Consider the following 15,366-nt stretch of genomic DNA (forward strand, 5'->3'; position numbering starts at 1 on the left):
TTCCTACTGTCAAGAAATTTATCCTTAGTTCTAGGCTGGATCTCTCTTTAACCAGCTTCCACCCATTGTTTCTTGTCCTACCCTCAGCTGCTTTGGAGAATAAGTTGAGCCGTGCTCCTCTCTCTGACAGCCCCTCAAGTCCTAGAAGACAGCTAACATGTCGCCCCTAACCCTTCTCTTTGTTAGGCTAGACATCCCTAGTTCCCTTAATGGTGCATCATTTTAATCACCTCTTGGATACCATATTAATCCCATTTCTTGTTAATTATATCGTCAGAGGAAATGAAAACCCAAAGACTATATGGCTTCCTGTGTTATGGAGTAAAGAAATTCTGATGCCTACTTCCGGGGGGGATATTTCCATTTGTTTAGAACAGTGGTTCTCAACCTGTGGGTCGGGACCCCATTTGGGGTCGAACGACCATTTCACGGGGGTCGCCAAACAAAGCAGTCCGCCATTTTTTCCCCCCTTTTCCTTAGCTGTGCTACTCCCTTTTATTCTATTGGCTTTTAAAAGCCAATAGAATAGACTCTCTTGAATAGAGTCTAATTCTATTGGCTTTCAAAAGCCCATAGGAATTGTCCAGGCTGTCTCTGCCCTGCTGAGCCCGCCAAAAGTCCCATTCTGCAAACGGTGCTGCACCAGTTGAGTAGTCCTCGACTTACGACTGGTTGAGTAGTCCTCGACTTACGACCAGTTGGGGGTCATGGCATTAAAAAGGTTGAGAACCACTGGTTTAGAATAACTGGGAAGTTATACATGGTTAATCTATAGGACCCGTTGCCATCAGAAAAGCAGCAGTAACCAACTTTAATCCCGGGATTTGATCATTGGACTTGTTTATGAATATAGAAATACCACTTGTTAGGGTTGATTCTAGCACAAAGGGTCATTGTATTTTATGTTTGCATCCGTACCAGAAAAGTCAGGAATTACTTTTTTCTACAGTTTTTTTTCCCTTCTTCTCTCCATTTTCCCAATTTTGCTTTTTCTTTTCCTTCTTTTCTCTCTAATTTCTTTTTTTTAAATTTTTTCTGTGCCGATAGTCCTCAATTTACAACAGTTCATTTAGTGACCATTCTAAGTTACAACAGCATAGGAAAAAGTGGCTTATGACGGTTTTTCATATGACCGTTTGCAGCATCCCCATGGTCACATGATCAAAATTTGGATGCTTGGCAACTGGTTCATATTCGTGACGGTCTCAGTGTCCCGGGGTCATGTGATCACCTTTTGCAACCTTCTGGTGAGCAAAGTCAAGGGGGAAGCCAGATCCACTTAAGAACCAGGCTAATAACTTATCAACAGCAATGATTCACTTAACAACTGTGGCGAGAAAGGTCATAAAATGGGGCAAAACTCACTGAGCAAATGTCTCATTTAGCAACGTAAATTTGGGGTTCAATTGTGGTCATAAGTCGAGGACTGCCTGTATTTTGTATATATTTTTTGAAATGTAACAAAGTTTTATAAAAAGAAAAGAAAAGCAGTAATCACTAAATGGATTCTTCTTCCAATCAGATGAAGACCTGCCTGAAGAGGGCCCATCTTTGAAGAATCTTCTCCTGATGGTCCTGGTTCCACTGTTTGCTATTTTGATTCTCATTATATTAGTTGGTCTTTTTGTCTGGAAATGGGCCCAAAGCCGGCGGAGACATATGCCATTTGGGTCTAATGAACTGGGCGATGTGGATTTTATGCTGAAGAACTCTCTGGCTGGGGACAACACCTTAGAAGTAAGTCTGCATTAGGAATGGCATTTCAATGCCACTGGGGTTAGTTGTTCACCTTATTCTAAGCCAAAATTGTTTTAATGCTGACAGGTTAGGTTCAAATATCATGACCTGCACTTGTACTGATTGCCTTTGGCTTGTTTTGCCTTACTGCTGTTGAATATTTTCCATTCTAAATTGTTCAGCCTTGGTTTCTTCGTTGATTGCCCCACCCCTGGGATGAATATATTTGGTTGTAATTTACATATTCCCTGCTATTGTTATCACTTTTGCCTTCTCCCATTGGAAGAATCCTAGAGATCCACTAAAGAGGAGTCCCCAACCCCCAGTCTGTGAACCGGTACCGGGCCGTGGCATGCCAGCAACCGGTCCGCACAAACAAGCAAAGTCCCATCCGTGGGATGCAGGCAGCACACAAAACCATGCACCCTCCGGTCCGCAGAAAAACCGGTCCCTGGTGCCCAAAAGGTTGGGGACCTCTGTACTAAAGTTTCTTTCAAAGTTACTTCAATATGAACTGTAGAGGAGAAGTTTTCTGAGATGAGAAGCCAGATAAGCTAAATCAAGATAAACCGAAACGACGAAAAGGGCATGAGAGTAATTTCTGGCTGGTGTTAGATCTTGACTTCTTATTCTTTCCAACCCAAGTGAACATTGGAAAGAAATTACAGGTAGTCCTCAATTTACAAGAGTTTGTTTAGTAAACAAAATTACAAGGGCATTGAAAAAAAGTGATTTATGACCATTTTTCACACTTATTACCATTGTAGCATTCTCCCGAAGTCATGTGATCAAAATTCAGACATTTGGCAACTGGTTTATATTTATGACGGTTATAGTGTCCTGGCACCATGTGATCTGCTTTTGCGACTTCCTATGACAAACAAAGTCAATAGGGAAGCCAGATTGACTTAACAACCGGGTTACTAATTTATCTCCTGCAATGATTCACTTAACAACTGTGGCATGAAAGGTTGTAAAATGGGGCAAAATTCACCTAACAAACGTCTCACTTAACAACAGAAATGTTGGCCTCCATTGTGGTCGTAAGTCGAGGACTATCTGTACACAAAGTAGATCAAGACCGTCTTTCCTTCAGCGGCATAATACTTTGAAAAATGTACAGATTAAAAATGAATTTGGAATGGCAGGAAAAACTGGTGAAAGAAATGCTGGATTTGAAAATGGGGATGATCCAAGTAGACACTGCAGAGGGGGAAAAAAATCCAGAAACACCCTCTGCACACACACAGACCCCAATGTATCTCTGTAGGAGAAGCCCTTGAACAGCTGCTTGGAATATTCATGATTGCTCCATTCTAAGCCTCCCTCCCTCCCTCCTGATTATGTGGCCCCCAGCAGAGCACATTATGTGGCCCCCAGCAGAGCACATACTTCCCATGCACATGTACAGGTAATCCTTGACTTACAACAGTTCGTTTAGTGACCGTTCAAAGTTACAATGGCACTGAAAAATGGGACTTATGACTGTTTTACAGAGTTACGACCCTGGCAGTAGCCCCACAATCACGTGATCAAACCTCAGAGGCTTGGCAACTGGTTTATTTATTTATTTATGACGGTGGCAGGGTCCCTGGGATCATGTGATCACCTTTTGCGACCTTCTGACAAGCAAAATCAAGGGGGGAAGCCAGATTCACTTAACAACCGGGTTACTAACTTAACAACTGCAGTGATTCACTTAACAACCGGGATAAGCAAGGTTGTAAAATGGAGCAAAGCTCACTTAGCAAATGTCTCACTTAGCAACAGAAATTTTGGGCTCAGTTGCGCTTGTAAGTCGAGGACTACCTGTATACCAAAAAGGTATGCCATACAAAGAGAAAGCAGAAACTTACACAGATGCAACCTATTACTTCATCACACCGAAGAAAATACAGACACCTCCTGTGCAGTTAACTGCAGTTGTCACTGCAGGTAAAAAGGTTAGAAAGAATTCCAGGTATTGGGGTGGGGGAGAAGCCAGCAAAAGGAAGATCATGGTCAAAATGGGCCAGATTTTGCCAGGGATTACAAGGGGGGGGGGAACCCTGAAAAAAGTTCCCAGTGCATTGCTGTGATGGAAGCAATTGCCACATAATGCTGCCAACCCCTCCTTCCTTCGTGGGCATGTGGTGCAGAGTACATCTTACTAAGGAGTTGGAAATTCCAGAAGCTGGCTTGCCATACTTATGACTCTCACCAAAATATACCTGTTCATCTATTCCTGTAAGGCAGCGGTTCTCAACCTATGGGTCGCGACCCCATTTGGGGTCGATCGACCATTTTTCGGGGGTCGCCAAAGGTGGCGATCTGCCATTTTTCGCGGTGCCGTGCACGCGCGTTGCGCATGGGGGCGCTGCCGTGCACGCGCGTCGCGCATGGGGCGGCCCCGTGCACACGCGTCGCACATGGGGGCGGTGCCGTGCACGCGCATCACGCATGGGGGGCCGTCGCGCATGCGCGTCGCACATGGGGGCGCATGCGCAGAACGTTTGTGTGACGGGGGTCAACGTCACACAAACGTTGAGAAGCACTGCTCTAAGGTTCTTCACATGTTTGATTTGTATTCAGGTCCTGCTGAATGATGACTGCACCACTGGAAGTGGGTCTGGATTGCCTTTTCTAGTCCAAAGAACTGTGGCTCGGCAGATCACCTTGGTTGAATGTGTTGGTAAGCCAAGGAGAGAAAGAAATGTCAGAATTGTCACCAACAGAGAACTGCTGAACCTCTTGGAAACAAGAATATATGTTCCAGTTCTCTGATAAAATATACAGATTTGAGCCATCTTTTTATTCATGAGGCCTATTTGTATCCGGCTTGCACTTTCAAAACACTTCCACACAGCACTGTTTCTACTGCACAATCCCTGAAAAGTGTTTTGAGCCTTCAGACCGCAGGTTCTGAAGCAACTGAATTCTGAGAGACCCCCACCCCCCAATTTGCAAAAAATGAAAATTCAATATTGTTAGTACCCTCCCATCCACATTTTAGTGCATGTTGTATAATTCTGAATAATAGAAATAATAAATAATAACAACAACAACCACAATCTCCCAGTGAGGCACTACCTTGACGTGGTTGTGGGGCTTGTGTGCTCTGAGGAAGATGAGGGCTATGCCATACTGGACAGGTCTCATCAGAGGAGTCAGACAAAGAGTGTCTCTCCCATAAAAAATACAGTGAGACGTAAATTTCAGAAAGCCATACCGGCTCAGATGTTGCCCGAGTTAACAAGATCTGTGGTAGATGTTGGAGTTCCTGGATATCTGGTGAAAAATGGGCTACAGGACTCAGGACTGTTGGCTGAGCAACCAGGGTCAGCAGCTGCAGAACTACTGGAAGAAAAAGTGTTTACCCATCGCAAATACACAGTGATTGAAAACAAAGAAATAATGATCTGTTATTACAGATCAAGTCCAACAAGAAGAATGCACCAGTTCTGGAAAGAACAACATCCAGAATCAGAAATAACAGAACAGAGACTAGCAGATCAATGTCAATTTATAATACGAAATAAGGCATTCACAGAAACAGAACTAGACAGACTGCAAAGGTTTACCCAGGGCAAAGAAACCAAAGCCCTGCCAGAAGTAACTCAGAAGGTAGAGGCAAACCAGGGGGAGTTGGCAGTAGAGGAAGAACAAAGCGCTCTAAGTAAAGAAATAAAAGCATTGAAACAAAGAATATCTGAGCATCTAGAACAGCACAAAAACAACAAAATAAGAGGCCTGCATTGACGCTTGTTCCAAAGAAACAGCTGGCACAAGCATTAAAAGATGCAAATACTGCAATATCAAGTATAAGCACCATCTCACTGCAAGAAACAAATCAACTAATGTACAGCACAGCTGGAGTTATAACTGAATACCTGGGATGCAAAATCAACAAAGAAGAAAAAAAACAAACAGTGCACCACAAAAATGGAAGGTTAGACTAGAAAATAAGATCCTCTGACAATATCTGTAACACCATCAAACATCCACATCTACCTATCCCAGGTCCTTGGTAAGGACTCGATAGGTAGACAAAAATGCCAAACCCAGTCTGAACATCTGGCTGACTGTGCGATGATCAAAAATAATACCACCATTGGCATTGACAAAATCACCTTCAGTCAATTGCGAAAGGCTGCTTTACCTGGAACAGCTTACATCATGCAACAATACCTTTAATGTTATTAAACAACAGCATCTGCCTATCCCAGGTCATTGGGAGAACTTCATAGGTAAATAAAAATGCCAAATCCAGTCTAAGCATCTGGCTAGCGGTGTAATCAGCCATAGTAATATATTTGTAATGGGGTGGATCTGCTTGGCTACAAAGCATTATTCCTCCTCACAAATCTCACCTAGAGCCGTGAAGGTGGCGTGACCTCACTATATTAATTTCATAACCAGATGCTTTTGCCAAAGCTTCTAATCTTGGTTGTAGGTTGCCCTGAGGGGGAAGACAGACAGCATGAGGGGGAAGACAGACAGCCTTGAAGCAGTCCAATTTCCCCTGTAAACAGAAATATCATTTTTCTTCCAGACAGGATTATCCCACTATAAAGCAGAAATTTATTAGCTCAGTTGCTGAATATAGAACACATCATGAGAACACAGACTTGCAAAGCTGATTCTGTAGAAGAACAAAGAAATAGACTGTCTCCTTTTATGTTCAAGGATTATTTGCACATGGATAAATTCAAACACTGGCTAGTCTTCCTACTGCCTGAAGTACTCTGGTCCATTAACAGATGCTCCACACAAACATGTGTCACTCAGTTCTGAGCCATTTCATTAAACATGCTTGTTTCTGTTATCTGCAAGCCAACCTAAAATGGAGATCAAGCCTGCACTTGGGCTGATCTGCCTTAACTGAGGAACTGAGAAGAAAATTCTTAACTTAATGGATAAACATCAGGCAAGGAAAGGTGTGTCATCTGTTATTTTTTTTCTTTTTTATCTCTTATTCCCAGTATGCCACTAGCAAAATGTTTTGGAAACTTATATTTGACAAAGAAACTTTGTGTTCTGCTAGCGATCATCCTCCAAAGGTTTTGTTCTCAAGCCTTTAAAAGTTATTATATTTAGATTCTGAATGGGTTGCATATTTATCCATAGCAGTTTTGTAAAAATAGGCTAAGAGAGCCAACTATTCCTCAATGACTAATTCTGATCAAATTGATCGAGGGATTTTTTCACTGTTGTCAATTCCTGCAGATGCTCTGGCAAAAAAAAAATAAGTCAGGCATGTTAGACATTTAAATGCTAACATTTCATCTAATAGGAATATGAAATATCAATCAACTCAGGCAAGAAGTGAAGGCAAGTGAAAAGTTTGAAAATTATGTTCCTTTCCCTCACAATAGGCAAAGGACGCTATGGGGAAGTGTGGCGTGGTACTTGGCATGGAGAGAATGTGGCTGTCAAGATTTTCTCTTCCCGTGATGAGCAGTCATGGTTCCGTGAGACTGAGATTTACAACACGGTGCTGCTAAGGCATGACAACATCTTAGGTGAGTGGAAACAATGCAGAAATTCAGCAACTCTATCAGTCCCAAGAAGTCCTAGGCAAGCAAACGGAGGCAGTACATTTTAAGACCCATGTATTCTTTCTAAATTTGCACAAGGGATTTAAAGAGCTGAAGAAGCTCAGAGAATTAAAAGTCTTTGTCTCATTTGCACATACACACAACACATAATTTATAGGTACTTTGTTAGCTTCTTTGGAAATTTTGGAACTTCGGCAATGTACATTGAGCTTTACCCTCCTTTCCTGCCCACAGGATTCATTGCGTCAGACATGACATCACGGAATTCAAGTACTCAACTCTGGCTAATCACTCACTATCACGAGCATGGCTCCCTCTATGATTACTTGCAATGCACAGTGTTGGACGTGGAGACCTGCTTGCGTTTGGCCACCTCAGTCATCTGTGGGCTCGTTCATCTGCATGTGGAGATCTTTGGCACCCAGGGCAAGCCGGCCATTGCTCATCGGGATCTGAAAAGCCGGAATATCTTGGTCAAGAACAATAAGCAGTGCTGCATTGCTGATTTAGGTGAGTGGATTTTAGAGCAAATGTTTTTGGCAAAGCAGAGGTGCTGATGTGTAACTTTTTCTTAAGGGCAAAAAAACTTTCTAGGGGAAGTAATCTGAGGAAAGTTCTTCTATTCGCCCTTAGAACTTCTAAGCCTTCTGCAGTCTGGTTGCCCTCCAGATGTGTAGGCTTCAATTCATAGAATTCCTACTGAGAATCCCGGAATTAAAATTTTTATATCTGGAAGGTTGGGGGAGCCTGGCCTAACACTATACGTCCCACCCTGGGTGTATCTTAAATGACCCACCTCTGCTACAAATATAGGAACAAAATGTCACACAGGTAGGGATGAGAGGTACACTCCTGATTAGGATCCTAGCAGAGGGCTTAGAATTTAACTATTTCCTGTTTACTGCAATCCTTATCTGGATTAACTATATTGGTTGTGTGGTGTAAAGCAGGGCTTTTCAACCCATGGTACACGTACCACTGGTGTACTTTGGCACCTGGCAGTTGGTACGTGACCTAGACAAGTGTAGTGGGGGGGGGGGATTGAGCTGAAGCAGAGGCAGCATCTCAGAGGCCTAGAGAAGAGTCAGCTGGAACTGTGGTGTTGCCGGGGCTCTGCTGAGGGCTCAGGATTGGTGCACACAGCTCCAACTGATCAGCATTTCCGGTAGCCTCTGCTATCACCGGGAGCAGCAGACAGTCCTTGGGGTGAGAGAATCAGATGGAGTTGCAGGGCTGCCTGTTGTAATGGAATGGAATGGAATAATTTCTGAAATAACCACTCCTTTTCACAAGATCATATCTGACATCCACAGTTCTTTTTGAAAAAGGCACATAATTACCTGATTGCATCAGTGGTGACTATTCTTTTGTATGAGTAAACAAATAGATCTGTTCCCAAATCTGTTTACAGTGCAATAAATTCAGATAACTCATATAAACAAATCAAGTCATATGTTTTAGAGGAAAGGACAAATAACCCATGATCATCAGCCATTCACACACTAGAAAGACCGAATTTTCTGGCTTCAGATGTCAGCTTTTACCAGATCCCAGGGATGCAAGTTAAACTTTCTGTTTAGACCATGGTTTCCCAAATTGTGCGGTGTTCCTCTGTCAGAGAAGTGCACAGAGTCCAGGGAGAGGTGAAGAACCATTTAGATCAAGGGTCCCCAACCCCCAGCCCATGGACCGCTATCAGTCCATGGCCTGATGGCAACCAGGCCACACAAGTGGCGGACGAGCACAGGAAGCTCCATTTGCACAAGAGATGTGCATGCATGTGAAACCATCCCCAAAGGCACTTCACAGCTCCAAAAATGAAGCAAGATTCTTACTTCATAGAAAGCCAAGTACAAATAAAGGAAAAGAATAGGCGGAGCTGTGGTACATGTGAACTTGTATGCCATAGCTGGCTGTGGAATTCTGGGAGTTGAAGTCCACATGCCTTAAAATTGTCAAGTTTGGGAAACACTGCCATAGACAAAGGCACATACATATACCTTCATCCCACTAAACTGAAGTGCATTCTTGTGCTTTCTCTGTATACAAGCCACAAAAATTATGTTATTCTCCTAAACTCAGGGTAATGCGTTTTTTTCCAGTCAAATCTGACCTTTTGGATGTTTAGCTTCCTGGTGCAGGATTGCCTGCTTATAATGGTGGAATTGCTACTCTTTTTCAGGATTGGCAGTTATGCATTCCCAGAGCAGTGATTACTTGGATATTGGGAACAACCCACGAGTGGGCACCAAACGCTACATGGCACCTGAAGTTTTGGATGAACAGATTCGTATGGATTGTTTTGAATCCTTCAAGCGGACAGACATCTGGGCTTATGGTCTGGTCCTGTGGGAGATAGCCCGAAGAACCATTGTGAACGGTAAGGAAAGCCAAATGGAAATAAGTTAAGATGTGGTATTCTAGGGCCTTGCCTCATGGCTCAGGCAAAGTGCAATCCATTTATTCTTGCCACAGGATGTTTATACCATGGTAAGTTGCAAGTTGGATAAGATTCTAAGTTCAAAAGGAGAGCTCTACAAAAATGGATGGAAGCTTAGCAGAAATCAATCTTCTCTGATCCAGATACAATTGGATGTTTTTTCTATTAGTCACAGGACTATTTTAAATATCTGACATAGCATCTGCAACATTTAGTGGTTTCTGGCATGTGCCCACCTGCTCAGAAAAGGGTAAAATGGAAAGCATACTGGGAGGTCAAAGAGAGCAATTTCTCTTGCTTGCAGTGAGTGTTTTGTGACTGGCCACACCTACTAGGTCAGCCATTTTGTCAGGGAGCCATACATTAGCTACCTTCTTGGATCAGGCCAAATGACCATTGAGTCCAGCCATTTTAGCAGTCTGTAAAGCAGACCTGGAGTCAGTAACGCTCTGGCATTGCTGCTCCTCATCAATTAGGATTCAAAGGTCTATCTTGTGTTCAGAGGTCTATTCCCTCTTAATATGGAGATTGTGTTTAACTATTTAGAATTTCAATTATTCCTCTCCTTCATGCCAAAGTGTTGCCATAAATGGAGGAAACTGTTTACTCGATTTTCTGTATCAGCGGGCCATCTGATCAGCAGTGGTTGAAATTTCACCAGATGGTCGTCTCTGTATGTTACTTCATGCTGGATTCAACTTTCAACACAGTCTTGCATTTGTAAAGTTGTCTTTGCAGTGCTGTGACCAAAGCTAGAACCTGAACATATATGAGTGGAATAACAACCAGCTTTTCTTTTTTAAAAAAAAAACATTTTATTGTTTTTTTAATTTCTTAAAATAAAAGTATTCAGGACACACCGTGGTGCTGGGGTAATCAAACATCAAGTATTCCCTCTCTTTTTCCCTCAGATAGCATAGTATATTTAAAATATCCAATTCTAGCTTAAATTTATTCAACCTGAACCTGTTTTTAAGCTTCATTAATTTACAATACAACCAGCTTTTCATAGCTCTCTACCAACTCTTACCTGCTCAGAGATCCTGTAGTAAACAGATCCTAATTGTGTGGCCTAGAAACAGTTTTAGGACAGTTCATACATTGTGTTGAGCATAATTTGCTCAACTGTAATTTGCTGAATAGATTAAAACTGGCAGAGTTCACAGAGGGCCATTGGTTCTTTCAAAATGGCAGTGGGCCATCTCCGTTCCTCCATCAGCCCCAGCCAACATGGAGAGAGAGATTGCCTGGAACTAGAGTCTTAGGTTGTCCACCTCTATAATTTGAAGGAAAACCTCCAACTTCTGGCACTGCAGCTGAGTCCCTGCTTTATTGAGGATCTGGAATCTCAGCTGCTGTCAGAGAATGGAAGGAGCCGGCCCTGCCTGCCACTCTCCCCCTTGCATTTGGCTCCCTGTGTAGAAACAATTGCTAATCAGGCCTGTTAATGGGGATGTTTTTGACTGGCCTAGTTGGAAGTGTTTTCATTTTTCTTTTTCCACATGAATGATTAGCTGTAAATTATAAACACTGTAATCTAGTGTCAGCGCCCAGCTTGCAGATTAAAAGGACCATTAGACTCAATCAGCACTTTGTTTGTTCAACTCTGATTAGGAAACAAGCAGCATCACAGCTTAGTTTGGCAACTAGCCACCTTCAGGGAACTTCGGCTATCCTCTGACCAACGCTGCAGTGAAGCTGCCTCTGCTCTTCCATTGGCAAAACATGCAGAGGCTTCCCGTGACAGTTTCACGGTTGATTTCCCCCCCCCCCTTTGTGCTTTTAACATTCCATCAGGGAAGAGGCTGGGAAAGGATCCCACCTCTGAAGTGTTCTCGCCTGCTGCAGACCTGGCTATACAAGCTTGCAGTGGGGACCGCTGAAAACCAAGCAAAGATCCAATGGATTTTCGGTGGGTGTTTTATATGGTTTTATATCTGTGTTAAATATCAAAGCAATACAAAACTGATATAAAGTTGAGAAAGAAAAGAAAAAAGAACTTAAAGAAAAAGCTAGAAGAACAAGAGAGAGAGAGAGAGAGAGCGAAAAAGGTACAAAGGAGTGTCCTCCTGATCATCTTTACAGCAGTTATAAGAACAGCTAAAAATTTATCTCTTACTCTGTTACAACACATGATTCAAAATCATAAATCATAAATTCATTTTTTTTTTTAGTTTTCTGTAAAAAATCCACAAAGCGTTTCCAGTCAGCAGTAAACTTGTTTTTTGTTTCCTCTGCTCAAAGAAGTCAATTTAGCCATCCCAGCAGAGTCTATCATCTTTACCAACCATTCTTCTATCCTGGGTAGTGCCAAATCTTCCAATATTGTGCACACAATAATCTCACTGCATTTTTGGATTTCCAGTTACTGGCCCCTGGCAATTAGCGCTTGTGCAGAAACTGCCCTAGAGTGAAAAAGTAAGACAGTGTTATCTATAAACCTGTACATTTTCCAAGGATCAAAAGTATTCAGTTGATAGACTTGGATCCATGGAATAGGGATTTGAAGAATTATATTGCTCAATAGTAAAGCTTCTGTGTTGTTGCAAAGGCCCTAGTTCAGTGATGGCGAACCTTTTAGAGACCGAGTGCCCAAACTGCAACCCAAAACCCACTTATGCATTGTCTAGTGCTGGGTAGGTGTGGCCCATTGGGTGGGCTTGGCTGCAGTGGTAACGGCAGACTGGGTGGGACTAAAAAGTTCAATCAATCAATTCCAACTTTGCGAGATCTTTTTTTTCCCGCAAGAAGTTGAAATTGACTGATTGATTGAACCTTTTTTTTTGTATACGGCGGTGGAGGCTAAAGCGAAAAGGTTTTATAAAACCCAGCTGAAGGCCTAGGACTGGGGCGATGGCGCGCGTGCCCATAGAGAGTGATCTGAGTGCCACCTCTGGCACCCGTGCCATAGGTTCGCCACCACTGCCCTAGTTCAACCCTGTAAATGGGGGCCCCTTGCTGAAACTATGGGCAGGAATAAGCAATTCTGAGTAAAAGCCTACTCTCTTGATTTGAAGAGCAGCTTAAGCATGGATATACATGTGAATCAAGAGCCAGTCCAGCACTGGAGTTAGAATGCTAGAGTTAGAACTAAGGAGAAACTTCCTAAGAGTGAGGACAATTAACCAGTGGAACTGCTTGCCTCCTGCAGCTGTAGGTGCTCTGTCACTGAAGGTTTTTAAGAAGAGGCTGGACAGTCACTTGTCAGAAAGAGTATATGATCTCCTTGATTATAGGGTTGGACTAGAAGACATCAAAGGTCCCTTCCACTCTATTCTGATTGATTGAAACTATAGGTAGTCCTTGCTTTAAAACAGTTATTTAACAACTGTTCAAAATTACAATGTCTCCAGAAGGGGTGCTTTACAACTTGTAATAATATAAGAAAGCATGATGCCTTATAACATAAAAAATATATACCTAGATTCAACTTAAGTTCACATACAAGCTCCCCATTCTTTCCTCGGTTCCCGAATGCACGTTGAAACAATCATGTCTTTAAAGCTTCCTAAATATTTGGGGGGGGGGAGGCAGTTCTCCTGTCGGGGAGGCAGAGGCTCTAACATACCCTGTTTCCATGAAAATAAGCCCCAGCATGATTTTTCAAGATGCTCGTAATATAAGCCTGTCCCCCAAAATAAGTTCCAGTTATGACTGTCAGCCAGATGGACGCATTAATCCCGTATTTCCCCAAAAATAAAACCTAGCCAGATCTAATGAGTCTTTCAGAGCAAAAATTAATATAAGACCTGGTCTTATTTTGGGGCAATATGGTAGCAAGGCACCTCCTACAAGGAATGCTCAGAAATTAGGAAGATGCTATGTACTGATACTGACTACTGGTTCATGTTTGAGATTGGATTGATTTGATTGAATGAATGACTTTTATCCCACTTTTATTATCTTTCATAAATAGTTCAAGGCTGCAAATATACCTAATATTCCTTCCTCCTCCTATTCCCCCCCCCCAAAACAACCTGTGAGATGAGTTGGGCTGAGAGAGAATGACTAGCCCAAAGTCACCCAGCCAGTTTTAAGGAGGGACTAGAGGTCACCACCTTCTGATTTTTAGCTTAGTGATTTAATCACCAGATCAAGCTATGCACTCATTTTCAAATCAAAGGCTAAAGTTCTTGACTGAAGGAGAGGGAGGATAAGGGCCATGCTCCAAAAAGTAGACAGATTCAGAGAAAGATACAATGGATCTAAGAGCAAACGAAGGAAATCAAATCAAATTAAAATTCTATGAATAACATGGTATTTACTCACCAAGTCTTGAGCAATATTTCTTTCCTCTCATATTAAAATTAAAGTTTTACTGGAACATACATTATGAGCTTTGGAGGCTGCCACTAAGTTTTTCTGGGACCATATTTGCTCCTAAGGAGAATCAGTTTGTTTGCTTCGTGTTTGTTTTAATTTACAAATCACCCATCTCCCAAATGACTGGGCAGCTGACAACTAAAACTTGCACCCCCTCTGGTTTTTCCCACCCATGCTTGGTGATGCAGGAAACTGAGTGTGGGATTTTCTCTTTGCAAAAGAGGAAAGGGAGGGAGGGAAGAAAGGAAGGAAGGAAAAGAAAGAAAGAAAGAAAGAAAGAAAGAAAGAAAGAAAGAAAGAAAGAAAGAAAGAAAGAAAGAAAGAAAGAAAGATCAGAGCTTGGTAGGAGCCTTTCCAAATTATTAAATGGCATGGATTTTCATGAGCTGCATTAGATGCATAGAGTGGGTCTCCTTTTCTGCAAAGGAGATGTCCCTTTCCTTTTTTCAAGAGACGCACTCTAAGGACTAAATAACTTTACTTACCCAAGGCAGAAGGAAAAAAATGAGCAGATGTTTTAACAGAGAAATACCAATAGCCCACTTTGTCCAGGCTTATTGGAAGGTGCTCTCAATGTATAACTCTAGGTTACCACAATATAAACCCTTGCTTCTGAATGGTCTCTTGCTGTTTGGCTTCTTTTTGGCTTAGCCTAGGATGTTCCCTAAACCCAGCCACTGTACTTTACAATTTATAGCTTAGTGTGAACCCAGACCAATGATGTCTTATGCAGGAAGCTGATTAAGCAAACAATGGCTCAGCTCAGTGCCTAAAGCTAGCCATGTTGATGTCTGCTCTGTTCCAATTTGGTATTTTTTCCCCCATAACCAGAGATTATACTGTTAAAATTTGTGAGCTTGTTAATTTCTTTGTTCTAAATCTCATTACTTGTCTGATCCTTGACTACAGAAACAAGAGGCTTCGAAGAAAATAATGTCTGATCCTTGCCTATAGAACAAGAGGCTTCAAAGAAAATAGCGATTACATTAAAAACAGCCAAAATAAAATCCAATTGAGGCATGTATTAACTGTCTCCCTTTCAGCATAAACAGTACCAGTTAATAAGCCAATTACATTCACAATAAAGAACCTTTAACTGGATGCCTTTTACGTGCCCTACGGTACATGGCCCTTCTCTGTCTTTGGAAGATCCTGTATCAGCTGCATATGAAAATGTGTTAGTATTGCTTGGCATGGTTAGACCACCCTGAGGAAAAATGGTACCATGTCTATCTTCTAGCTAGAGCAAAGTACTGAGATGTTCTTTACTGGAAGCCAGGACCCCGTCATTCAAAATCATATTGTCAGATGGATTAGGGTCAAGTTACA

General features: G+C 42.2%; 1 protein-coding gene across 2 annotated transcripts in view; it reads left to right on the forward strand.

Annotated features, from left to right (window-relative positions):
• ACVRL1 (activin A receptor like type 1) overlaps nucleotides 1-15,366 on the forward strand; it is a 51,338-nt gene that overhangs the window by 20,071 nt on the left and 15,901 nt on the right. For both annotated transcript variants that reach the window (XM_039337316.1, XM_039337315.1), the window contains exons 4-8: nucleotides 1,523-1,737; nucleotides 4,309-4,408; nucleotides 7,092-7,238; nucleotides 7,509-7,784; nucleotides 9,457-9,654. In XM_039337316.1, the coding sequence (XP_039193250.1) occupies nucleotides 1,523-1,737; nucleotides 4,309-4,408; nucleotides 7,092-7,238; nucleotides 7,509-7,784; nucleotides 9,457-9,654 (936 nt within the window). The remainder of the gene's footprint in view (nucleotides 1-1,522; nucleotides 1,738-4,308; nucleotides 4,409-7,091; nucleotides 7,239-7,508; nucleotides 7,785-9,456; nucleotides 9,655-15,366) is intronic.

Source organism: Crotalus tigris, unplaced genomic scaffold (assembly GCF_016545835.1).
Source record: "Crotalus tigris isolate CLP2741 ecotype Arizona unplaced genomic scaffold, ASM1654583v1 scf7180000017674.1595824, whole genome shotgun sequence".
NCBI classification, from domain to species: Eukaryota; Metazoa; Chordata; class Lepidosauria; order Squamata; family Viperidae; genus Crotalus; species Crotalus tigris.